This window comes from Pristiophorus japonicus, chromosome 2 (assembly GCF_044704955.1).
Source record: "Pristiophorus japonicus isolate sPriJap1 chromosome 2, sPriJap1.hap1, whole genome shotgun sequence".
Lineage (NCBI taxonomy): Eukaryota > Metazoa > Chordata > Chondrichthyes > Pristiophoridae > Pristiophorus > Pristiophorus japonicus.
Window position 1 is genome coordinate 75,778,320 of NC_091978.1, and position 26,593 is coordinate 75,804,912.

Consider the following 26,593-nt stretch of genomic DNA (forward strand, 5'->3'; position numbering starts at 1 on the left):
TGGATGGCGCAGATATAACGGAAAGTACTGCAGGGAATCGAATAGGGCCAGGGTGATCTCCTGGACTAGTTTCAATTGCCTGGATGGGTCGGAGAAGAATTTTCCCAGATTTTTTCTCCCTAAATTGGCCTGGGTTTTTATCTGGTTTTTGCCTCTCCCAGGAGATCGCATGGCTCCGGTTGGGGTGAAGTGTAGAATGTTTCACTATAAGGAGTGTCGCAGTTGTGTGAGGCAGACTGGTTGGGCTGGGTGCTCATTGCCTTTCTGTCATTGTTCATAGGTTTATATGTAACCTTTAGGGCTGTTGACCAAGGCCGTGCGGCTCTTTGTCGGCCGGCGCGGACACGATGGGCCGAAATGGCCACCTTCTGCGCTGTAAGTTTCTATGTTTCTAGGTGTAACAGGTAATCAGTAAGGCAAATGGAATGTTGGCCTTTATTGCAAGGGGGATAGAGTATAAAAGCAGAGAAGTCCTGCTACAACTGTACAGGATATTGGTGAGGCATAGATTCAGAATAATGGATTGCCCATTTAAAACTGAGATGCGGAGGAATTTCTTCTCTCAGAGGGTTGTAAATCTGTGGATTTCTCTTCCCCAAAAAGCTGTGGAGGCTGGGTCATTGAATATATTTAAGGTGGAGATAGACAGATTTTTGAGCGATAAGGGAATATGGGGTTATGGGAGTGGGCAGGGAAGTGGAGCTGAGCCCATGATCAGATCTGCCATGATCTTATTGAATGACTGAGCAGGCTCGAAGGGCCAAATGGCCTATTCCTGCTTCTATTTCTTATGTTATCTTTCAAAAATCTGTCTATCTCCGCTTTAAATATATTCAATGACCCAACCTCCACAACTCTCTGGGGCAGAGAATTCCAGAGATTTACGAGCCTCTGAGAGATGAAATTCCTCCTTATCTCAGTTCTAACTGGGCGGCCCCTTATTCTGAGACTATGCCCCATAGTTCTAGATTCCCCACGAGTGGAAACATCCCCTCTGAATCTACCTTGTTGAACCCCCTCAGTATCTTATATGTTTCAAAAAGATCCCATTTCATTCTTCTAAACTCCAATGAGTATAGGCCCAACCTGCTCAACCTTTCTTCATAAGTCAACCCCTTCATCTCAGGAATCAACCTAGTGAATCTTCTCTGAACTGCCTCCAATGCATGTGGTGTCAGCTATTTTAGTTATCTTCCTCTCTTCCTGTATGTAAAAAAAGAAAGTTTAAAGTTTAGTTGCTGAGTATGGACACTGCAATTTTAAATCATAATGTGGTTTCTTAATAATTGTCACTAATAAATGGTTTTCAAGTTTCAGTATCTATAACATAGGAAATAATGGATGTTGAGGAAAGAGTTGTAACACAATCAAAGGCTTTAGATGATATCATAAAGGCTAAAAATAGGAAGATCTAAAAAGACATCGGAACTTTCAGATTAGGCCAATGGCTCATTGATGTATGGTTAAAATGTATAATGTTGATGATTTTCATGTTCTGGGCAATCAGTGGGCAGAGCTGAATTATGAATTCCTGGGGCCCTGGGCACAACCTCACTCAGCCTCCCCCCCGCCCCCCCCTCCCCCACGCCCCGCCCCACTGCATCCACTGATCCATTTATACACAATCATGCAGTAAATGCATGAAGAAAACAACCTGTAGAATGTTTACACACTAACTTAATAATAAAACAAATTATATCACAATATATTACACCTAAATAAAGCTGCTTAATTTTGTCACACACATCATATTTGCATGGTGCTACTCCGCGGGCCCCATATTTCGCTGGGACCCATGAGGACAAACCCCAGAGCTCTGTGTGTTATTCAGCGCCTGCGCTAAGTGATGCTACCAAATGGTACTAGGAATGAGGGACTGCAGTTATGTGCAGAGTCTACAGAAGCTGGGATTGTTCTCCTTGAGCAGAGAAGATTATGGGGAGATTTAATAAAGGTGTTTAAAATTTCGAGTGGTTTTGATGAAGTAGATAGGGAGAAACTGTGTCCGTGGCAGGAGGGTCGCTAACCAGAGGACACAGATTTAAGATAATTGGCAAAAGAAACGGGGAGATGAAGAGAATTTCTTTAACGCAGCGAGTTGTTATGACCTGGAATGCGCCACTAGAAAGGGTGGTGGAAACAGATTCAGTAATAACTTTCAAAAGTGAATTGAATATATACTTCGAAAGGAAAGAAATTGCAGGGCTCTGAGAAAAGGGCAGGGGAGTGGGACTAATTGGATAGCTCTTTCAAAGATGACAACAACAACAACGTGTATTTATATAGCACCATTAATGTTAACATAAATAAAATACCCCAAGGTGCTTCACAGGAGTGTTATAAAACACAATTTGACACCGAGCCAGATCAGGAGAAATTAGGATAGGTGACCAAAAGCTTAGTCAAAGAGGTAGGTTTTAAGGAACGTCTTAAAGGAGGAAAGAGAGGTAGAGAGGCAGAGAAGTTAAGGGAGTGAATTACAGAGCTTAGGGCCTTGGTAGCTGAAGGCATGGGCACCAATGGTTGAGCGATTAAAATCAGGGATGCTCAAGAGGGCAGAATCAGAGAAGCGCAGATATCTCAGGGGTGGGGGGGTGTCATGGGGCTGGAGGAGATTACAGCGATAGGGACGGGCGAGACCATTGAGGGATTTGAAACAAGAATGAGAATTTTGAAATCGAGGTGTTGCTTAACTGGGAGCCAATATATGTCAGTAAGCACAGGGGTGATGGGTGAAAGGGACTTGGTGCAAGTTAGGACACGGGCAGCCGAGTTTTGGATGACCTCAACTTTATGTACGGTAGAATGTGGGAGGCAGCCAGAAGTGCATTGGAATTGTCAAGTCTAGAGGTAATAAAGGCATGGATGAGGATTTCAGCAGCTGATGAACTGAGGCAGGGGCGGTGACGAGCGATGTTATGAAGATGGAAATAGGTGGTCATAGTTATGGTACGGATATGTGGTCGAAAACTCATTTCAGGGTCAAATATGGCACCAAGGTTGCGAACAGTGTGGTTCAGCCTCAGACAGAAGCTAGGAAAAGGGATGGAATCAGTAGCTAGGGAACACAGTTTGTGGCAGAGACCGAAGACAATGGCTTCGGTCTTCCCAATATTTAATTGGAGAACATTTCTGCTCATCCAGTCCTGGATGTCAGACAAGCAGTCTGACAATTTAGAGACAGTGGAGGGCTCGAGAGACGTGGTGGTGAGGTAGAGCTGGGTATCATCAGCGTACATGTAGAAACTGATGCTGTGTTTTCAGATGATGCCGCCGAGGGGCTGTGTGAAGATGAGAAATAGGCGGGGGCCAAGGATAGATCTTTGGGGGACACCAGAGGTAATGATACGGGAGCGGGAAGAGAAGCCATTGCAGGAGATTCTCTGGCTACGATTAGATAGATAAGAATGGACTCATGTGAATGCAGTCCCACCCAACTGGACGATGGTGGAGAGATATTGGAGGAGCATGGAGTGGCCAACCATGTAAAAGGCTGCAGACAGGTCGAGAAGACAAGAAGGGATAGTTTACCTTTGTCACAGTCACAAAGGATGTCATTTGTGACTTTGATGAGAGCCATTTTGGTACTGTGGCAGGGCGGTAACCTGATTGGAGGGATTCAAACATGGAGTTCCAGGAAAGATTGGCATAGACACAAAGGGCTGAATGGCCTCCTTCTGTGCTGTATCATTCGATACAAAAAGATTCCAAAACTCTGATTCAAGTAGACACAGGATTTCATTATTAAATGATTGGAGCAAAGGTACGTGTTTTTTTTCCATATATATAACCAAATTATAAAATGTATCTATACATTACAGCCTTCTAGCCTACTATGCAGCAAATCTAGTTAATGTCATAATGTTAATACTTTTTCTTGCAACACTGCATTTGGATAACACATATATCAATGGTTGAGATAACATCATTAACAAATTGATCAAAATCATTTCAATCCCAAGACATTTTACTGCCTTGGAGCATGCCATGTAGTATATTATTCAGTTGTGAGGGGTATCACTGCACAAAGCCTCCTGTCTTTACTGAGGATTCACACAGATACACTTTCAGCCAGGGCACATCGCGATGAGAGTAGGGTTTTTTCCCTTCCTTACCCAGGGATGATGAGGGTAATCATATTGTTGCTTCATTGCCCCAGCTTACATCTACTAAATTAGTACAGATCAAGAATGCAGCCTGGGACTTTCCGAATCTGTATGGTGCAGTACCTCACCACAGAGTGCATTTACTCTGTCCTAGATTAGGAAGGCCATTTGCTCTGTCTTATCTCCGTCATCCACAAAGGAAAGATTCCCTCTCCTTCTGATTTGTCCCCGTGTCCTTACCTTTGTGGACCTAGCTCTCTTAATATCAAGAGAAAATCAATTCAATTATACTGTAGTCACCTATGTTCGAGCAGTCCCAAGTTCATAAAAATCACTGGTTCATTTTAAATTTAGAGAACTGACAGCTGATCAGTGCAAGAGGAATGCTGATCCTTTATAATGCTCTAAATGCTCAGCCATTAATGTTTAAGGATTTAGGTTGTGGCCATTTCTTGCAGCAAGCTACTGTAATCTGGTTCCTTTACAAGTCTGATCACTCCTGCTCATGCATCATGACATCCATTAAAAAGTGCTTATATTATCTTTATGGATAGTTGTCAGCCTTGGCTCAGTGGTAGCACTCTCCAAGCCGGCAGGTTGTGGATTCAAGTTCCACTCCAGAATGTAGGCTGACACGTCACTGCAGTACGGAGAAAGTGCTGCAATGTCAGAGGTGCAGTCTTTTGGATGAGATGTTTAGCCAAGCGGACATAAAAGATGCTGTGGCTCTATTTGAAGACTAGCAGGGTGCTCTCCTGCTGTCCTGAATAAATGTATTCCCTCAACCAAAATAGAGTATCTAGTCAGTTATCTTATTGCTTTTTGTGGCACCGTGCTTTGCGCAAAATTTAGCTGCCACATTTCCCTCCATTACAAACAGTGACTACATGTCAAAAGTACTTTATTGGCTGTGAAGCGATTTGTGATATCCTTAAATTGTGAAAGGCATTATATTCATGCAAGTCCTTTTTTTAAATTTTGGGTCCTTTGGAAAACACACCCCTTTTGACATAAGATTTCTTCTTATGAAATGGTTAGGTACATTTCATACAAAGCACAAAGGTGTGCTTAGTATCATCATAGGCAGTCCCTCGAAATCGAGGAAGATTTGCTTCCACTCGAAAAGTAAGTTCTCAGGTGACTGTACAGTCCAATACGGGAATAACAGTCTCTGTCACAGGTGGGACAGACAATCGTTGAAGGATAGGGTGGGTGGTTTGCCACACGCTCCTTCCGCTGCCTGCGCTTGTTTTCTGCATGCTCTCGGCGACGAGACTTGAGGTGCTCAGCACCCTCCCGGATGCTCTTCCTTCACTTAGGGCGGTCTTTGGCCAGGGACTCCCAGGTGTCGGTGGGGATGTTGCACTTTATCAAGGAGTATCCTTGAAACGTTTCCTCTGCCCACCTGAGGCTCGCTTGCCGTGTAGGAGTTCCGAGTAGTGCTTAGTATGAAATTTACCTAACTATTTCATAAGAAGGAATATTATTTCATTTAATGTATTTGGAAAAATTATTATCATTGGGATGGTCTTTGCTTTCCATTCATTAGACTTGCACTTGGACTTTCTAAGGGCTTTTGCAAGGCAAGTCGGTGCCAACATGACATACAAATAACACAGTGCCTTCTACAGGGCAAACAACTGTGTGTCTCCTTAACCAATCAGATTGAAGAATTGTTAATAAGTAGCGCAGAGTCTGAACCAGAAAGCATCAGTTAAAATAGTGCAATCAATCTCCAATCAGGTACAGAAAGCGGATGAAAGAGAGGGAAAGAAAAATTGGATTACGAGAGAGAGATAAAAGAGAAAGAAAGAAAAATATTTTAAAATTTAAATTGAAGAAAAATCTCCAACAATAATTAAAAGTTGAAGGAATGAGACTCTACACTTGTAAAAGTTAATTTTCAGTGCCAGAGAGGTTGTTTGGCAGTAATTAAGATTTACCACCCTGTAAAAAGGGTACTTAGACTGGAATGAATAAGCCCTAACTTTTTTGTCATGTTTAGTCCTTATCTATGAGGTAAGTGCAGGAACTTCACACCGTTCAATACAATTGATTGGTGAGTCAGACGGCGAGGTGCTGTTTTTGGGAAGCTTTTAAAGGAATGGGGCATTTTGGACAGCAACTACCGGATTTCTGCATTTAACTGCGCATGTGCTGTCACAGGAAGTTGCTGTCCGATTTGCACATCAATAATGGTGAGAACTGTTAGCCTCACCGTTATTTTTACAGCAAAATCCATCCCATTGTCTTTATTTACTCTTGGAATAATAAAATGAGGTGCCAGTTCTTACAGAAATGAATGGATTCACACTAACATATAGGCAGCTCCTCCCCATAACCGACAAAAGCAGAGCAACCGATGCAAGGAATTTGAAGATATTTTTGGATAAATAGTAAATATATAAAGAAGTGAATGTGCACTTCAATCTCAATACATTCCTATCCAAACAGAGCAAAATAACCATTGATCATTGTCACAAATTACCCAAACATGGCTTTTGCACTTCTCTGACCCAAACAGATTGAAGATACTGAGTGCATAAAAATGACAAATATCCTAGGTTGACAATGTTTTGTTTAAAGACAAGGTCAGTGTAGGTTCTGCTGGTCAATCAGAAGCATTTCTGGTAGGATCCCTGGGGTAGCCCAGGAGCACCCTTAAACTACTGCTGGGACATAAGGCAGAAAAAATACCTACGACTATGACTCCAGAATGGGACTTCATGTCCACTTCAAGAAGGGCCTCATTTATTGAAACCCCCATAAATTTCAGCAGAATTGTGCAATTCACATTGCACAATTATTTTTCAGATTAACATCGGTGCACAGAAAGTATTTCCTTCTCCCTTTAAACTGCTCTTTGCTCAATAAAAAGCAGAACAGACTGCCTTCCCTGTCAGCATGGGGTTCTTTGGCGGCTATGAGCTAATGGACGGGGGTGGAAATTAATCTATCCGAGCCTCCCATTAACCATTTGAATTAGATATCCTATTTAACTTTTAGTGGCGATTTTAATTTTAAGGATCACAAATCAGATTCCATTTCATTTCTATAATCCTACAAAAACCCTGTTGTAAAACTCACAGCTGGACTGGGCCCTGATGATATTGATGATTGAGGGTCTGCTTACGGATTTGGTGGACCTCTTCACAGCCGCCTTAATCTTTTTGGTAACGGATTACTTTCTTCTCCTTTTTGTCCTAGAAGAATCTATGCTCCCAACGGCAGGACACAATCGAATAGCAATCCCACTCAGCATCGCCGGTCATCATCACCAGAGCGTTGTGGCTCAGGCGGCCGCAGCGCAAGTGGCAGCGGCTCAGGCGGTGAGTCTAGACCAGCTGCGAGAGAAGCTGGATTCAGGGGAGCCACCAGAGAAAAAGATGTCAGTCATGGCAGAGGAACAGCAACGGCTCATGCAACAAGCATTGCAGCAGAACCTGCTGGCCATGGCAACACAGATCCCTATGAACATTAAAATCAATAGTAGAGGTAAGGGGAGAAGACGTGATTCATGCTAAAATGCTGAATTCTGTCAAAGGCTTCTCATTAATGCACTATTTTGTAACACGTCATCATCACAATAACCACATAATAGATGATTTCCCCTCTTTCACTTGTAGCCTTTAAATTCTCTCTCTGTTTCAATCTTCCTATTCTTTCTTTACTTTATTAATATGACAATAATCTCTGCTTCCTTGTCATTTCCCCATTGTTCCTAAGAGCTCCAATTGTGCCATCTTAATGTTTATTTTCATTGTGTTGAAATCAAGACCCATCTCCCTGCCTCCTAATTTAATTAATTCTCTCCCCTCACCTCAAAATGCAGAATTCTTCACCTCCTTTGGTCTTCCCTCTCTCCTACCATCTACGTCTTCAAATTTAAATCCAGCCAATACTTTCTGATTGAATTAGTCTTTCGTCTATTGCTACTGACTTCTGCACTTTGGGCATGAGCCTTTATCTAAGATTGTTTTAAGGAAAATACAATACAATGGCTCCTGAATATGTTGAGATATTCTGTACAAATTTACATTTGAGATAAAGTACCACCTAATTTGTCCAAATAATCAGATAATACTATATAGGGGCCGAAATTCGGTACCGCTATTTTTGAGGCGGTCTTACCGCCTGAGTGCTGATTTTACCGCCAGGCGTTAGGTGCAGGCTCCAACTGCCAACTTCAATTTTTACGGCCAAAGATGAGAGAGCAGCGCTAAAAAGTGGCATTGCACACTCATCCTCGGGCGGGAGCTCAGGAGGCCGGCTGAATTTCGCATCAGGAGGCTGCCGCCATGTTAGCTGAGAAAAGGGAAGAAAGAAAAAACCCTCAAACTTCTCCGGCCCACACACAAACTTCCCCACTGTAAAAACTAATGGAAAAAATGAAGAAATAAATAAAGAACAAAAACTTACCTTGCTCTCTGGCCAATTCCGTCCGAGTTCCGCTGTTTAACCACCACTTTTTTCAGGCTGTATGGCCGCCTGCCGGCAAGGCAGCCACACACACTAAATATCGTGAGAGAGGCGCCGAGGAGGCGTTTCACATGTACTGATGTCATGATTTCCATGGTGTTAGCCGACGGGATGTAACATTTTAATGCCCTTAAAAAATGACCACCGAATTTTGTGACAGGTGTGAACAGCACCCAGCGCCACTCCCAATCGCCTAACTCCCAGTTAACACCTAACATCGGCGTTATCAGCAGGCGTTAGCAGCCAATTTTGATCCCTATATACCTTATATGAAAAATCCTAGTAACTTACACTAAAAGCCCCTCTTGCGGTCATTTGATGCGATTTTTAAAGTACTTTTAATATATATTGTATAATCCCCTTCTTTCTTTCCTATGAAGTGCCCTGCTGATTTTGTTACATTTTTTAATTTTCATTCCCCAACAAGGTGAGATATGCCTGTGCTGTAGAATAGAACATCTGCTGACATTTCACACCCAGTGTCAGTATCAGGTATGCACTGATAAGATATGCCAGAGGCCAGATACAAGGCAAATCTTTAGCGGTCTGCCTCAGTAATGCCTTAACCCACATGGGACAACAGCTGCTGCAAGATATAATCCAGATGCCAACGATAAGAACATAGACTCATATATCCAGAGTTCAGCACCTACAATGATTGGTCTGTTGAAAGGCAAACAGCTACTGCTGAAGCATCACATCTCCAACTTGAGGAAGCACCATCTGATTGGGGTGTGATGTGTGTTGAAGTTTTTATTAGGAGGTTAGTGGAAAAGCACTCACACATTTTAGGGTAATTATGCTTGCTTGCTAGTTTTTAAATTTGTTTCTGGGATGTGGGCATCGCTGGCATGGCCAGCATTTATTGCCCATTTCTAATTGCCCTTGAGAAGGTGATGGTGAGCTGCCTTCTTGAACCACTGCAGTCTGTGCACTGAAGGTTCTCCCACAGTGCTGTTTAGGAGGGAGTTCGAGGATTTTGACCCAGCGACGATGAAGGAACAGCAAAATATCTCCAAGTCAGGATGGTGTGTGACTTAGAGGAGAACTTGGAGGTGATGGTGCTCCCATGCACCTACTATCCTTATCCTTCTAGGTGGTAGAGGTTGTGGGTTTAGGAGGAGCTGTCGAAGAAGCCTTGGCAAGTTGCTGCAGTGCATCTTGTAAATGGTACATACTGCAGCTACAGTGCACCGGTGGTGAAGGAAGTGAATATTTAAGCTTGTAGATGGGGTGCCATTCAAGTGGGCTGCTTTGTCCAGGATTGTGTTGAGCTTCTTGCATGTTGTTGGAGCTGCAGTTATCCAGGCAAATGGAGAGTATTCCATCAAACTCTTTACTTGTGCCTTGTAGGTAATGATAAGGCTTAGTGGAGTCAAGAGGTGAGGCACTTGCCACGGAATGCCCAGCCTCTGACCTGCTCTTGTTGCCACAGTATTTATGTGACTGGTCCAGTTAAGTTTATGGTCAATGGTGACTCTCAGGATGTTGATGGTGAGGAAATTGGTAATACCGTTGAATGTCAAGGAGCGGTGGTTAGGCTCTCGCTTGTTGGAGATAGTCATTGCCTGGCACTTGTGTGGTACGCATGTTATTTATCAGCCCAAGCCTGAATGTCATCCAGATCTTGCTGCATGTGAGCATGGAAGGCTTCATTATCTGAGGAGTTGCGAATGGAATAGAACACTGTGCAATTATCAGCGAACATCCCCACGTCTGGATGAAGGGAAGATCATCGATGAAGCAGCTGAAGATACTGTCCGGAGGAACTCCTGCAGCGATGTCCTGGGGCTTTTTGCGAAGCTTACTGTACTTGCTGTGTGCCTAATAAGGTTTCAAACATGTACTTGTCAGTAGCGTAGTGACGATCTGATGACTGTCCTCTTTCGTGGCAGGTAAGCAGAATCCTTTTGGGTTCACATCATCTCCAAGATGGCATGCCTGGCAAAGGAAGTTCAATTCTCTGTGGCAGGCTTGGTAATACAATATCTGACAGGTCGACACTATTCCACGACACTTTTGGTGATTGATAATTCAACGTGGCTCACTAGCTGTCGATGGAGGTTCAGCTCCATATAACCCTCAACCAATAATATAATAAGTAGAGTGATCCTGAATGGACACATAGCAGGAAACTTCTTAATGCTCTATGTGGGTTTTAGCTGGTTAAACACCAGCTTTGACCCTGCACACAGTCTGGGATCCTTAAGGCTTGGTTCCCTGGAGTTAGGTTTGTTTACTTTTTTGTATCTTTCCTTGGATAATAGCATGAAATAGTGGAAGGATTCGGAGGCTGATTAAAATCTGATGGGCTGCCGCGTGAAAAGCTCCTTGCATGGCCGTAGCCATTGTTAAACCAAACCGAAAGGGTATTTAGTCCTATACATTGGGAGGGTTTTATAGGCCTTATGGTGAGGGCCACCCAAACCAATCAAACTTGTGCATCTCACAGAAAGTCAATTCAGAATTAAGAGGTCTGGGGGCCAAAATTTACCTTCACCCGAAACGGGTCGCACCTTCTGCTCTAAAAGTGTTTTTTCTGCCGGGTGAGATAAGGTTGACTCTTTAGGTAAATTCAGCTCTTAGTCGTTTTTTTGTTTCAGCGGACCGGAAGTCGGTCATAATGGGGACGGAGGTGGGGCGGTAAGTACTCTAGAGGGACGGAAGTGGAGGTGGGACAGAGACTCCGCCGCTGTCAGTCAGCAGCGGAGCGGAGATGATGTCACGGCGCGTGTGCATCACCATGCTCTCCCCTTCACTTAAAGGGAACAGCCTTTGGCATTTAGAAACTTCGGTCCACTGGGCCAACAAGGAGGGTTTCGGTTGGGCCAGCGGCCCGGCACCCAAGAGGGGGTACCAGGCTGCTTGTTGGCGGCCCGGCTGAACCCGGGGGCATAATTGTTGGCCCGACCTGGCAGTCGGCCGACAAAAGAAAACAGTGCGTCCTCCCCTTGAAGGGCTGCCATGCTGCCGTGGCTCACAGAGTGAAAGGAAGGTGCATCGACAGAAAAAGCTGTCGGAGTCATCGCGTGGTGGCTTTTAGATTTTCGGACCTAAATTTCGCGGGAGGTGTGATGGAGCTGTGGGAGATCGGTGGTGCGCTCTTTGGTGACGCACTTAGGATGGTCGGCAGAAGTGGGGACCGCCAGAAAAATCCCCGAGATGAATTTCGCTGGCGGCGGCCACTGGACCGGAAGCCGGCGGCCACTCGACTCCGCTGCCTGGCTGACGCTTTCTACTGGTAAAAGGCCTTTTTGGGGAGCTGAATTTAGCCCCCTAGTCTCCACTCGTCGGGACTGTCTGGAGCGAGATTTGAAGCACCTACTGACGCAAAGGCAACAGTGTTCCGACTAAACCAAAGGCTTGTTCCTCTGCAGTTGGGGAATTGGAGTTTGTCCCTACAGGGAGATAGTGTGCACATCACTTTGGGCAAACAGAAACATTACCCATGTGGACTTTCTGAAGCTTGGCTTGCAGGCAATTAAGCACGGTGCTGGGTTTCCCTGCGTGTCAGGTACCTGGCTGATCAAAATACCAATGCATCGGCCCGCATCCAGAGATGGGCGCTCACGTTGTCCGCATACAATTACAACATCCGCCACAGGCCAGGCACAGAAAACTGCGCCGATACTCTCAGTAGGCTGCCATTGCCCACCACGGGGGTGGAAATGGCGCAGCCCGCAGATCTAGCCAGGGTTATGGAAGCATTTGAGAGTGAGCAATCACCCGTCATTGCCCGGCAAGTTAAAACCTGGACAAGCCAGGATCCTTTATTATCTCTCGTCAAAAGCTGTGTGCTTCATGGGAGCTAGTCCAGTGTCCCATGGAAATGCAGGAAGAGATAAAGCCGTTCCAGCGGTGCAAAGATGAAATGTCTATACAGGCAGACTGCCTTCTGTGGGGCAATCGAGTAGTGGTCCCCAAGAAGTGCAGAGACACCTTCTTCAATTACCTCCACAGTACCCAGGCATCGTAATGATGAAAGCGATAGTCAGATCCCACGTGTGGTGGCCCAGTATCGATGCGGACTTAGAGTCCTGCGTTCACAGATGTAATACATGCTCTCAGTTAAGCAATGTACCCAGGGAGGCGCCACTAAGTTTATGGTCTTGGCCCTCCAAACCGTGGTCTAGGGTACACGTCGACTATGCAGGTCCGTTCTTGGGTAAAATGTTCCTTGTGGTTGTGGATGCATACTCCAAGTGGATTGAATGTGAGATAATGTTGACTAGCACGTCCGCTGCCATTACTGAAAGCCTGCGGGCCATGTTTGTCACACACGGCCTACCCGATGTCCTGGTGAGCGACAACGGGCCATGTTTAACCAGTGCTGAGTTCAAAGAATTCATGACCCGTAACGGGATCAAACATGTCACATCTGCCCCACTTAAACCAGCGTCCAATGGTCAGGCAGAAAGAGCAGTGCAAACCATCAAGCAAGGCTTGAAGAGGGTAACTGAAGGCTCACTGCAGACTCGCCTACCCCAAGGGGCCCCAGCTGTTTACATTGTACATTAATGATTTAGACGAGGGGATTAAATGTAGTATCTCCAAATTTGCGGATGACACTAAGTTGGATGGCAGTGTGAGCTGCAAGGAGGATTCTATGAGGCTGCAGAGCGACTTGGATAGGTTAGGTGAGTGGGCAAATGCATGGCAGATGAAGTATAATGTGGATAAATGTGAGGTTATCCACTTTGGTGGTAAAAACAGAGAGACAGACTATTATCTGAATGGTGACAGATTAGGAAAAGGGGAGGTGCAAAGAGACCTGGGTGTCATGGTACATCAGTCATTGAAGGTTGGCATGCAGGTACAGCAGGCGGTTAAGAAAGCAAATGGCATGTTGGCCTTCATAGCGAGGGGATTTGAGTACAAGGGCAGGGAGGTGTTGCTACAATTGTACAGGGCCTTGGTGAGGCCACACCTGGAGTATTGTGTACAGTTTTAGTCTCCTAACCTGAGGAAGGACATTCTTGCTATTGAGGGAGTGCAGCGAAGGTTCACCAGACTGATTCCCGGGATGGCGGGACTGACCTATCAAGAAAGACTGGATCAACTGGGCTTGTATTCACTGGAGTTCAGAAGAATGAGAGGGGACCTCATAGAAACGTTTAAAATTCTGACGGGGTTAGACAGGTTAGATGCAGGAAGAATGTTCCCAATGTTGGGGAAGTCCAGAACCAGGGGACACAGTCTAAGGATGAGGGGGAAGCCATTTAGGACCGAGATGAGGAGGAATTTCTTCACCCAGAGAGTGGTGAACCTGTGGAATTCTCTACCACAGAAAGTTGTTGAGGCCAATTCACTAAATATATTCAAAAAGGAGTTAGATGAAGTCCTTACTACTAGGGGAATCAAGGGGCATGGTGAGAAAGCAGGAATGGGGTACTGAAGTTGCATGTTCAGCCATGAACTCATTGAATGGCGGTGCAGGCTAGAAGGGCCGAATGGCCTACTCCTGCACCTATTTTCTATGTTTTCTATGTTTTCTAAGTCCTGCTTAGCTACCGCACGAGACCCCACTCACTCACTGGGATCCCACCTGCTGAACTGCTCATGAAAAGAGCACTTAAGACAAGACTCTCGTTGGTTCACCCTGATTTAACAAAGTGCATACCATGATAGCGCAAATGTGTCACGCGTGATTGAAGTCAATGATCCTGTATTTGTATTAAATTATGGACAAGGTCCCAAGTGGCTTCCCGGTACTGTCGTGGCCAAAGAGGGGAGCAGGGTGTTTTGGGTCAAACTTTCAAATGGACTCATTCACCGGAAATACTTGGACCAAATCAAACTCAGATTCATGGACTATCCTGAGCAACCCACCTTGGACCCTACCTTTTTTAATCCCCCAACATACACACCAGTGGCAACCGGCACCACGGTTGACCATGAAGCAGAACCCATCATCCACAGCAGCCCAACAGGGCCCAACACACCAGGCAGCCCAGCGAGGGCCCAACAAATGATTCAACAACAGCAGCTTTCACACTGAGACGATCAACTAGGGCAAGAAGGTCCCCAAATCGACTCACATTGTAAATAGTTACATATTGACTTGGGCGGGGGGGCAGGGGGGAGTGTTGTTATATATATAAACTTGTATTTACTTTGTACAGCCACCAGAGGGCTCATCCCCGGAGTCTCAAGGGATCCCATAATCCCTTGGGAGCACAGGTATTTAAGGAGGCTTCACAGATTGGAGAGGCACTCTGGAGACCTGCAATGAAGGACTAAAGTCACACTTTACTTTGAGCTCACAGTGTTCAGTCTGACTCTTTCTCCATACACAACAAATACCTCTCCACTTTTACTCTTGACCCTTCAACTGCCTTCAGGTTGTCAGATTGCTTTCCCAACATCAAGTCATAAATGACTTACAGCTTCCTCTAGCTCAGCATCACGCAACCATTGTCTTTATCCCCCCAGCATATAGTCTGTTTCTTTGCCCCTGATTACATCCTCCTCTGTGTCCTGTCTCTTTCTTTCTGGTTGAACCAGAGACTATTCACAATCTTGATGTCCGGTTTCGCACTGAGGCCACCAGTATTGGTACTGATCTTGATAATAAAGCTCGAAGACATCATATTTTATTTCAAAGCTTGTTCAGGAGATATTACCAGTGCAGGCAACAATACACAACTTGCCTTTATATAGCACCTTTAACGTAGTAAAATGTCCCAAGAACCCTCACAGGAACCTCATCAAACAAAATTTGATACCGAGCCATATTAGGAGATATTAGGACGGGCGAACAAAAATGTTGTCAAACAGGCTGGTTTCAAGGAGCGTCTTAAAGGAGGAGAGTGAGATAAAGAAGTGAAGAGACTTAAGGAGGGAATTCCAGAACTTCAGGCCCAGACAGCTAAAGGCACAGCTGCCATTGGTGGAGCGATTAAAATTGGGGACACGCAAGAGGCCAGAATTAGAGGAGTGCAGAGATCTCAGAGGGTCATAAAGTGGTTCCAAAGTGAGGCCATGGGGTGGGATTTGAAAACAAGGATAAGAATTTTAAAATTAAGACTTTGCCAGACCGAGATTCAATGTAGGTAAGCGAGCAAAGGGGTGATGGGTGAACGGGACTTGGTGGGAGTTAGGATACGTGTGGCAGAGTTTCGGATGAATTCAAGTTTATGGAGGATGGAAGTTGGGAGGCCTGATATATGGTCCAATGAATTTTATGCAATTTGCTTTTTTAATATTTCTGTGTTACAGACTAGCATAAGACAATTTTCATTTGTAATAGATAACTCTTGTTATGCAGAGAAGAGGGCTTTGAAAGGTGTGTGGGTAATTCAGGACTCTGATATAGCCAGGACTGCTTCCAGATCAGTATGTTTTTAGTCCAATAAGTGAGGACTGGCTCTAATTCCACAAAATGATTTGGGCAAGTAGTTAATGTAAGTGATGAGGATCATCTAACAGACAGCAAACATTATGAGGCCCAAAAAGACAGGTAAAAGTAAAAGATAAAGGTACTTGATTGGGAACAAAAAGTACATTTCAACAGATAAAAAGTGAACTAGCCCATTAAAGTTGGAAAGAGAAATTGACAGATCCAGCAGTGGACAAAAATAGGACATGTTCAAATGGGAGATGATTAGTGTAGAGATTAGACATATTCCCACATGAAGTAAAGAGTATGTAGCAAAAACTGGAGTTCCTTCGATGAGTAGAGAAATTAAAAAATTAAGATGAAACTTAAAAATCTAAGGATAATGATACAAAAGAAAATCAAGGGGAGAATAATAAATATTGATGGGAAACAAAAAAGATTGGAAAGGAAAGGGACAACCTGCAGTTGTAAAGGGCAATATTAATGCATTTTATAGACACATTACACAGTAAAATAATTATTAAAGCAAGTTTAGAACTGGTTGGAGATGAAAAGGGAAAGCTCATGGAGAATGAAGGCGGAGATACAAAATGAGTACTTTGCTTCACTTTTTACACAAGAGTGTGATGCGGGGAATGAAAGGGTGTAAAAGGTTATGCAATTGGACAGAATAACTATAGGGAAATAAAGGGAAATATTGCTGAAAAATTATGGAACTTAAAGTGTAAAAGGGCACTGGGACCTGATGAGATACGTCCGAGAATATTGAGGAAAATCAGAGAGAAAATTGTAGAAGCTTGAATTGGGTAACTATAGACCAATCAGGCGAACATTGCTACTGGGTAAAAAAATAAAGAATGTGCATTTATAGTGTCTGTTCCACTACCTGTAACAGAACAAATTATTACTCTTTAATCACAATTAGTGTGCACACCAATTCTAATCCTAAAAGCAAATTAGACTAGGGTGGCTGGTGTCGGAAATAGAAACTACCACACTGGTAGAGTGGAAAATAACTCTTGAGGTTAGGATTTAGGCACATTACTGAGCACAGTAGAGGGAGCTTTACTCCATTGTTCCATATGCCTATTTGTAAAGTGCCTTGGGATGTTGTTTGCATTAGAGGCACTATATAACTACAAATTATTATTGTTATTGTTCGTACATCTAACCCGTTTTATATTTGGAAAACTTGGTGCTGATTGCTGGTGGCTGAGATAAAATGTGCTCCAGGTAATTTATGCACATGTGAGCAAGCTCACAGGCTTGTGGAGCTATTGCACTGTGAGTGGCTTAGCCAATCACGTGATGTTCACAAGGTTCAATAAACCCCCGGTTAATTGAGTTCAGGTTCTCCACGATGAGGTGTACAGTTGTGAGCCATGCGGATGAACTAGTAACGTTCAGTTTGATTGTTAAACCTTTGCTAATAAACCAGCTAGTTCCTTACAGTAAATGTGTAGCTATGAATTCTTAAGCAAAGAACCCATGAAGCAAATACACTGTACTCCATCCCACAAACTAATAGTCTTCGGCTTGATGAGTACAACAAAAAAAGTTTTAACAAAACCCAACTTGTATCTTGCTCAATACATTTACGAAGTGAGGACAATGCCATTTGAAATATGAGGTCTACATTTTTCAGTAATGTTCTTGCCTTACAACTGTCATATTGGTATCATGAACCTTTTTGCTTCACAAAACACTTTAAAATTAGTCTGGAGAGGAAGTTACTTTTTTTATTAAGAAACCTGGGTGCAAGGCCAAGGCCTGTAATGCAGGACACCACCATGGTCTCAAAGAGGAGGAGAAATTAAGAAGTGGTGAGATGGCAACCATCCCCCAAACTTGGTTTGTAAAAGCTTGCAGAATATATATTTTTTAATTCGAGGCCAGTATTTATTGCCCATCCCTGATTGTCCTTGAGAAGGTGGTGAGCCATCTTCTTGAACCGCTGCAGTCCGTGTGGTGAAGCTACTCCCACAGTGCTGTTGGGTAGAGAGCTCCAGGATTTTGACCCAACATATAGGAGAAAAATGAAGACTGAAGAAGGTAAAGAATTCTACTAATTGGGCCCAATTTCACCTTAATAAAGAACAGCTCCAGGCAAGTTCAGAAGGGAAAGAAAAACACAGTGTACTTGCATTATTTGTTAAGAGAAACTTAGTAATCAAATATCCCAGTGTTATCAGGTCCCAAGAGTCAGCTTATCATCTCTAGTTTACTCTCTCAGCTATCTTGCTTTTTGGCACTCATATTGGTATTTTCTTCTTCTTGCTTTCTCCAGCAGATGACAGACAAGAAACTGCATTGAACCTGTCTACAAATGGCATTAGCAGCATCAACATGTCAATAGAAATAAATGGAGTTGTCTACACAGGTAAATAGAAGGCTGTTTTCCAATGTAATTGCAAGCAGGAAATCCAATAACTTATAGCAGTGCAGTGGCGTTAAGTTCTATACACAATTTGATGTCTTTACTATAAAATCCATTCTAATGAAGTGGCAGTCCGATGCAGTTAAAAAAGTTAAATATCTTGAAATTGCCCTTGTTGATTTGTGGTCGATTGTGCTCATTGTCTTAGATTGAGAAACAGACTGCTGAATGCAGACTGTGTCGTTGAGCTGAGGGTTTAATTACCACTGTGTAAGCAGCGGCAGTTCAGAGCCCTCTCTGCCGTGTTCACTTGCCCTTTAATTCTAGCCCGTTCCTAAGGGAACAGATGGAAACATGGAATTAAATAGGATGGGATGCGGGGGGCTGGGGATGGAACGGAAGCACAGATAGGACAGGGATACTTACTAAGGAATGTTGTACTAAACATAGAAGCGAATAAGAATGAAAACTACAGCTAAGACAGCTGTTGTGATCACTGCATAACAGGAGTCTAGACCATAAAAATAATAAGCAGTATGTGGAAATGCAGCAACAAATGTACTATCTTTCATGGCCTGAGGCACAATCGCAATACAGTGAAGCCTGTATTGAGTAGCCTGAGTGTGTGCTAACCATAATTGACTGCCTATATAACCTATTTGTATTTCCAGTGATTCTGCAAAAGGTGCTTACCTTGTTTATATTGCAGGATGGATTCACAGCACCAGTGATAACATTGAAGCAACTGCACATCCACAAGATTGTACATGCACAGCTACCTAAAAGCTGTGATTGCAAGTTTAAAGCAACTGTGCTTGCTGTCTTAACTGTAGTTTTCATTTTGGTGACTTACATTTTCCCTGATGTCAGAGACACATGCATTGCTGACCAGCATGGATGGGTAGGAAACTCAGAGAGGACTCAAAAAAAAAAAAGCAGCCAGAGGCTGGTGGCCTTGTCATTTGCCATCAACGGCGTTTTGCCTCTGGAGGAGGGGAACCAACCTTGTCACAGAGCCATGCTTCAACAGCAAGCATTTTTCTTAAATGATAACTTCCATAGTACAAAGTAGGAAAATGGGTCGCAGTTGCAGTATGGTCAGATCGCAGGCAGAAGACCCACCCTGACCTTGCTCTCAGGAAAATCCAGCCCACAGTGTCTTGTTTGTATTATAAAAGTGTCTAATGGCAAATGCATATTATACATGGTGGTACCACTACTAAATTCCCACCTGTCATCTCAGCAGCGACGATGGGGCCAAATGAATTCACTCCACTGCTGCTGGTTCTGAACTAGCCTGGCCTCTTTAGTCATCTGTAGCCCTTTCTGTGACAAATCATTTTTGACATTGTCTATCTTGCGCTTCCTTGGCTTCTTGTTCCATGTACCTTTGTGTGCAGGGCCACGAAAGGTCGTCCAGTTGTTTCCATTCAAAACCAGCCCAAGCCATTGCAGTCTAGATCTTCTGTAGAAGCGTTATTTCTTGTCCAAGCCATATCTCACTCTTGATTTCTTGCATCCTGGAATCTTTCACTATTCCTCTCCACCAACTCATCTCTCCTGTTGGTATCTTTGTCTTGTCAACTTCCTTCACGTTCCAGCACACAAAGCCGTACAATTCAGGGGTAATCAGATGACAACAGCTTCTATGTTATGGATGAGGTGGACTCAGCAGTATGGCCATTTTTATGGCAGTGCACCTGACAGTTTAACTGTTTTTACCTGCTCAAAATGAACTTTGCAGTACATTTTGACTGCTGTTCACATCAGGAGGTGAGTCAGTGACTGTCAATGCAGTCAGTTCCAGTTAAGTGAATAACTGATAGGTTGACTTTCTGTGTGAGGCCAGCTGAAACTGAAAATAAAAACCTCTTTACTTAAGGATTCCAGAGGCATTGTCATCGGACATTTCATGCTTGCAGTTAAATATTTCCTTCTGTAAATTAGTATACATTTGAAAGTAGTGAAAATGATGTTTGCCATGCGACCCAACTGTAGATCGATGGCAATGTTTCTGAGCAAATTAAAAGAAGTATTTTTTTTAAATTCCAGTAGATTTAGCATTTTTGAGAATGTGAGCTCGTATTTCTGTGGGCCTTCTCCCAATCTTCCGCAACAGTTTTGTGTACAGTTTTGGTCTCCTAACTTGAGGAAGGACATTCTTGCTATTGAGGGAGTGCAGCGAAGGTTCACCAGACTGATTCCTGGGATGGCGGGACTGACATATCAAAGAAGACTGGATCAACTGGGCTTGTATTCACTGGAGTTCAGAAGAATGAGAGGGGATCTCATAGAAACGTTTAAAATTCTGACGGGGTTAGACAGGTTAGATGCAGGAGAAATGTTCCCAATGTTGGGGAAGTCCAGAACCAGGGGTCACAGTCTAAGGACAAGTAGTAAGCCATTTAGGACTGAGATGAGGAGAAACTTCTTCACCCAGAGAGTGGTGAACCTGTGGAATTCTCTAGCACAGAAAGTTGTTGAGGCCAATTCACTAAATATATTCAAAAAGGAGTTAGATGTAGTCCTTACTACTAGGGGGATCAAGGGGTATGGCGAGAAAGCAGGAATGGGGTACTGAAGTTACATGTTCAGCCATTAACTCATTGAATGGCGGTGCAGGTGCGAAGGGCCGAATGGCCTACACCTGCACCTATTTTCTATGTTTCTAACATCTTTGGTCGTTTACAAAGTTACTCTGTGCTTTCTGCTGATCTTCCGATGAAGATGATGAGGGAGATTGGGTGAACCCTCTCAGAAATTCTATCTCTTTATGTACATGCCAGACTGATGGCAACTAGTGCAACTTTTAATAATAATACCAGACAGAAATGACTTTTTATTCCCATTCACTCCCCCTCCTGAAGCCACAGCAGCTTTCCCACCAGGTGTGCAGATAGGGAAGCCCCTCCAAGCTAAATGTAAACCTTCCTATTGTGGGGCCAGGATGAACAAGAGTGCTCTTTCAGGCCCCACAAGGGAAGTCGCAGTCTCCTCTGTCCCAGATTCCCACCGCCTCCCCCACACCTCCAGCCTCCTTCCCTCCTGTGAGACTTTCCCAAAACCCCCCCTTTCCTTGTGACTTTCCTTAGTGCTGGCGCACTGCCTTCGGCCACACCAACTTCCTCTCTCACTACCAGCCAGCTGTCGCTTTCCGCTCATTTCGGGCGGGCAGCCCAGCCTTGGCACGAAGATAGGGGCTGGGAATTCAAATACCCCTTGCCTCAAACTTAGGTCCATGAGTGCATTTTGCACTTGCCCTGTCCTGCACCCACCTGAAACTTGCTTAGGGTTAAAATTGACCCCCATACACTTTTAGTGGGCAAGTTCCTACACCGAGAGCCCATATGGAAAATTGGCCCTATATTGCAGACACTGAAATAACTGCAGGTCTTTGACAGTGCTTGCTGCTATTCAGAATTCGCCTCTTTTAAGCAAGCCTTTTTCTGTTAAAGGTAGTATTCTGCACTTAGGTGAGCTTATCAATTCTCTTGCATTTGATGGAACGTTCATGCAACAAATCATGATTTCTTGCCCTACTACAGTTGCACACTGTGCTTGTAAATCTGAGCATATTTTATATTGCTTTCTCTACATGGAGAACAAGGACATGGGATACTCCTACATCCCTAGCTCACAATGTGCGAAAGCAAGAGAAAACAGTGCAGATGCCACAGACAATGGAGCTGTGGAGAGAGAATGAGAAATACAGTAAAAGGAAGGCGGTGAATGAAAGAAGAGGAGAAAAACAGAGAAAAAAGAAGAGAATAATACATAATGCCACTTGGTTATCATCATATAGCAGTCACAGCTTGCTTTCTTTAGCCATGCATATGTTTTGGCATCCTTGGTTATGTCAGATATATGTCCCGCAACTAAATATCTCACACCCGGGATTTATCCAACATTGGCAGCTCTGTACATCAGTCTAATGCGACTCATAGGAAATATAACCTCCAACTCCTATATAGTTTTGGATGCAGAGTGGAAAGGCAACCAAGCATTTCAGCTGATGAATCATGAACTACAGTAACTGTTTGGAAGCCTAGATATGCTTGAAGGTTAAAGATTTATGAGCTGATAATTGATTAAAACAAAAAAAATGTGTCAGGGTCGGGGGTGTAAAACTCCTATAAATCTTAAAACTGGCAGTGTTATCTAGAATCCCGTCTTGTTGTGAGGTCATTTTGTTTCCATACTCTGCAGCCTGACTCACCCCAACCATCAGAACAATCAGTTAAAATCTTTAGTGCCTTTTAAAATAAACCTGTTGCTATCAGCTGCCTGCAGAACCTATTGAGGGAGCGGCAGTTTTAAAGGGACACTGCAGGATTAGCCCCTCTATTAGCTGTAATTCCACCAGAGTTAACATAATATTAATATAACTCCCTTTTTAACAAAGTGACACAGTCATGTTTTGGGCAGAAAACACTTACTCTAACTAGTCCACTCTTCCAAAACAGCTATTGGTTTTGTTACCATGATTTCAGGAATTAACAACCCTGAAATCCTCTTTCCTCAGAGGAATTTTTCAAATTTTGCCATGGCTTTCTGTTCCACCACCCCTGCTGGTAATTTGTTTCTCAATTCTATCATACTCATATTAAATTTCCCAGCCTGGAAATTCCACAGAGTTCTCGCAATCTCAGAACTCGTAGAAAAACAGCGTAATTTGCCGTTTTCAGCTGTTTACATCTAAGAGTTTGGTTGATCTCCTCCTCAAGTTATGGTGGAAGATTGGGAGAAGCCCCAACAATTTCAAAGCCCCGATTTCCTTTGACATCCTAACTTTAAATTTAGGGTTCCAAAGTCCTCAAATTCTGGATCTCCAAATTCTCCATATGTTAATGACCTATATCAAAAAATCCATCCTCTTCTCCAGAGATTAATGTCACAGGGTAGACAATCTTTTCTCATAACTCAACTGTTTAAGTTCAGGAATGAGCTTTATAATACGGATACCACACTGAACACAGTACTTCAGATATACCTCATTAAAGCCAGATACAACATCAAAAGCACTTCTTTAGATTGTTAAATCATACCTCCCAACATTTTATTTAGCTTCTTAACCATCTGTGAACATTGAACCAACAGTTTTAAAAATCAAACCATCAAAATTGCCAGATATGTTTCTTGCTCTGTTACATCTTGCATGTTGCCATTTAATATATAATCCACATTATTGCTTCTTCTACATAAACTCCCGTCTCTATGTTAAATTCCATCTGACCTATCATGTCGTGACTCGTGTTCACCACTGTACCCAATTTGGTGTCATTCACAAATTGAGATGCTTTGGATAATATTTTGTAATAAAAAATATAAGCAACAATGACTCAAACACCGACTCCTGTGGGACTCCAATGGTAATTGGTTTCCACTCTGTCACCTACCTGTGCATCATCACTTTTTGTTGTCTATCTTTCAGCCATGCATGAACTGTCCAAACTGTCAGCCTTGGTTCAATGGTAGCACTCTCACCTCTGAACTCATGTCCCACTTCAAAGACTTATCATAGAATATACAGCACAGAAGGAGGCCTTTTGGCCGAATTGAGTCTGCGCCTGCTCTTTCGAAGAGCAAACCAGTTAGTCCCACTCCCCCGCTCTTTCCCCATACCCCTGCATTATTTTCTCCTTCAAATATTTATCCAATTCCCATTTGAAAGCTACTATTGAATCTGTATCCACCAACCATTAGGCAGCACATGCCAAATCTTAACCACTCGTTGTGTAAAAAGGTTTTTCCTCATGTCGCCTCTGGTTCTTAATCACCTTAAATCTGTGCCCTCTGGTTATTGACCCTTCAGCCATCGAAACAATGTGTCTTTACTCTATCTACATCCTTCATGATCTTAAACACCTCTATCAAATCTCCTCTTCGCCTTCTCTGCTTCAAGGAGACAATCCCAGCTTCTCCAATCTATCCACGTAACTCTATTCCCTCATCTCTGGAACCATTCTAGTAAATCACTTCTGTACACTTTACAAAGCCTTCACGTCCTTCTTAAAGTGTGGTGCCCAGAATTGCACACAATTATTCCAGCTGGGGCCGAACTAGTGTCTTGTATAGGTTAGCTTTTGTGCCCTATGCTTCTATTTATAAAGCCCAAGATCCCATATACTTTATTAACTGCTTTGTTAACCTATCCAGTCACTTTCAAAGATGTGCACACAAGCAACCCCAGGTCTCTCTCTTTTAGCACCGTCTTTAAAATTGTATTGTCTCTTATTCTTCCTACCAAAATGTATCACCTCACTCTTTTCTGCATTGAATTTCATCAGCCATGTGCTCACCCATTCCACCAGCTTGTCTATATCATCGGGAAGTCTTATTACTATCTTCCTCGGTGTTCACTACACTTCCAAGTTTTGTGTCATTTCCAAATTTCGAAATTGTGCCCTGTACCCCCAAGTCCAAGTCATTAATACATATCAAAAACAACAGTGGTCCTAGTACTGAACCTTGGGGAACTCATCTGTATACCACGCTCCAGTCTGAAAAACAGCCATTCATCACAACTCTCTGTGGGGCAAAATTGCCCCATGTTATAGCCCCGTTAGTGCCTCCGGAGGAGGGGGCACTACCACCTCCCGGGAAATTGCCTGGGAGTTTGCGAGGCACTGCCATGGCAGCGGTGCACCCTGAAGTTAGCGCCCTGGGCTGCCGCGCAACCGGCAATGATGTCATTGTCATGCGCACCGACCCCTCAACGTCCCGCAGGGGGAATTGCCCCGCAAGGCTGACATGAGTGGCTGTCAATGCCAGCTTCGCGTGAGGGCATCCACTCTCAGGGCGCTCCTTAAAGGGTCGCCATCTTATTTTGTCAGCCGACTCTCGGGTCGGCTCAATGATGGCGGCCTCAGCATGGTCGGGGCCGCCATCGTGCAACGTGACACTCCATCTTGGGTGCCGGGCTGCTGGCCCAGTTGCACGCTGCCCTGGTGCCCAGTGGAGGCAATCAGTGGCTGTGCAGAGTGTGCAGCGGCCATCCCCTTTTAATCAAAGGGGAAGGGTGTTGAAGCGCATCAGCGCGATGCGGGGCAGCCATGTAGCGCTTCCCTCACTGCCCCAGTAGCACCCCGGTTACCACCCCCAAAGGAAGTGGAGCGCGCGAGAATGCCCTCCGTTTCCTTTGAGGGGCGGTAAGGGCAATTCCACGGCGGGGGTGCCACTTCTGTGCCAGGCACTAAAAGTCCAAGCCCCAGAAGGTTACCGCCCCCAATCGAGGTGCAGGGCAATTTTTTCTCCTCTGTTCTCTAACCCTTAGCCAATTTTATACTCATGCTGCTACTGCCCCTTTTATCCCATGGGCTTCAATTTTGCTAACAAGCCTGATATGTGGTATTTTATCAAACGCCTTTTGAATGTCCATATAAACATCATCTGCACTGCCCTCATCCACCCTCTCTGTTACCTCATCAATAAACTTAATCAAGTTAGTCAAACACGATTTTCCCTTAACAACACTGTGCTGGCTCTCTTTTATTAGTCCATGGTTGTCCAAGTGACTGTTAATTTTCTCCTGGATTATCCACCAACGTTAAACTGACTGGCCTGTAATTGGCAGGTTTATCTTGAGCACATCATCTCAGCTGACACTTCTGTGCAGTACTGACAGAATGCTGCACTGTCTGAGATGCCGTCTTTCGGATGAGACGTTAAACTCTCAGGTGGATGTAAAAGATCCCATGACACTGTTCAAAGAAGAGCAGGGCAGTTCACCACAGTGTCCTGGCCGATAGTTATCCCTCAAATAACATCACCAAAACAGATTATCTCATTGCTATTTGTCGGACCTAGCTGTGCACAAATTTGCAGCCGCATTTTCTACATTACAACAGTGACTACGCTTCAAAAGTATTTCATTGATTGTAAAGCACTTTGGGATGTCCTGAGGTTATGAAAGCCACTCTATAAAATACAGGTCTTTCTATTGTCTTCCTCATGTTTTGCTATCTATCCAATGGGTACACACATTGTAAAGTAGTTTATTAGGTGGGACAGTGTCAAATGCCTTCCTGAACTCTAGGTAGATAACACCTGTTGACCCTGATCCACCACCTTCACAAAATAATCAAGTAAATTGGTCAACACTGCCCGTCCCTTATGAACCTGGATTTCCGCTCCCAGGGGAAATCGTATCTCTCTATCTATTGAATCCTTCTGTCATTTTAGAAATCTCGATTAGACCTCAGCCACCCTACTGACAACCAAGGCCCGCCTGATGCAATTTTGAAGCAGGCCTGTAAATAGCCGAGTAGTCCATCTGGCTGAAATAGCTGCTTA

General features: G+C 43.9%; 1 protein-coding gene across 1 annotated transcript in view; it reads left to right on the forward strand.

Moving 5' to 3' along the window:
- LOC139230593 (AT-rich interactive domain-containing protein 3A-like) overlaps positions 1-26,593 on the forward strand; it is a 584,081-nt gene that overhangs the window by 556,487 nt on the left and 1,001 nt on the right. The window contains exons 6-7 of the mRNA XM_070862418.1: positions 7,314-7,601; positions 18,212-18,304. Of these exons, the coding sequence (XP_070718519.1) occupies positions 7,314-7,601; positions 18,212-18,304 (381 nt within the window). The remainder of the gene's footprint in view (positions 1-7,313; positions 7,602-18,211; positions 18,305-26,593) is intronic.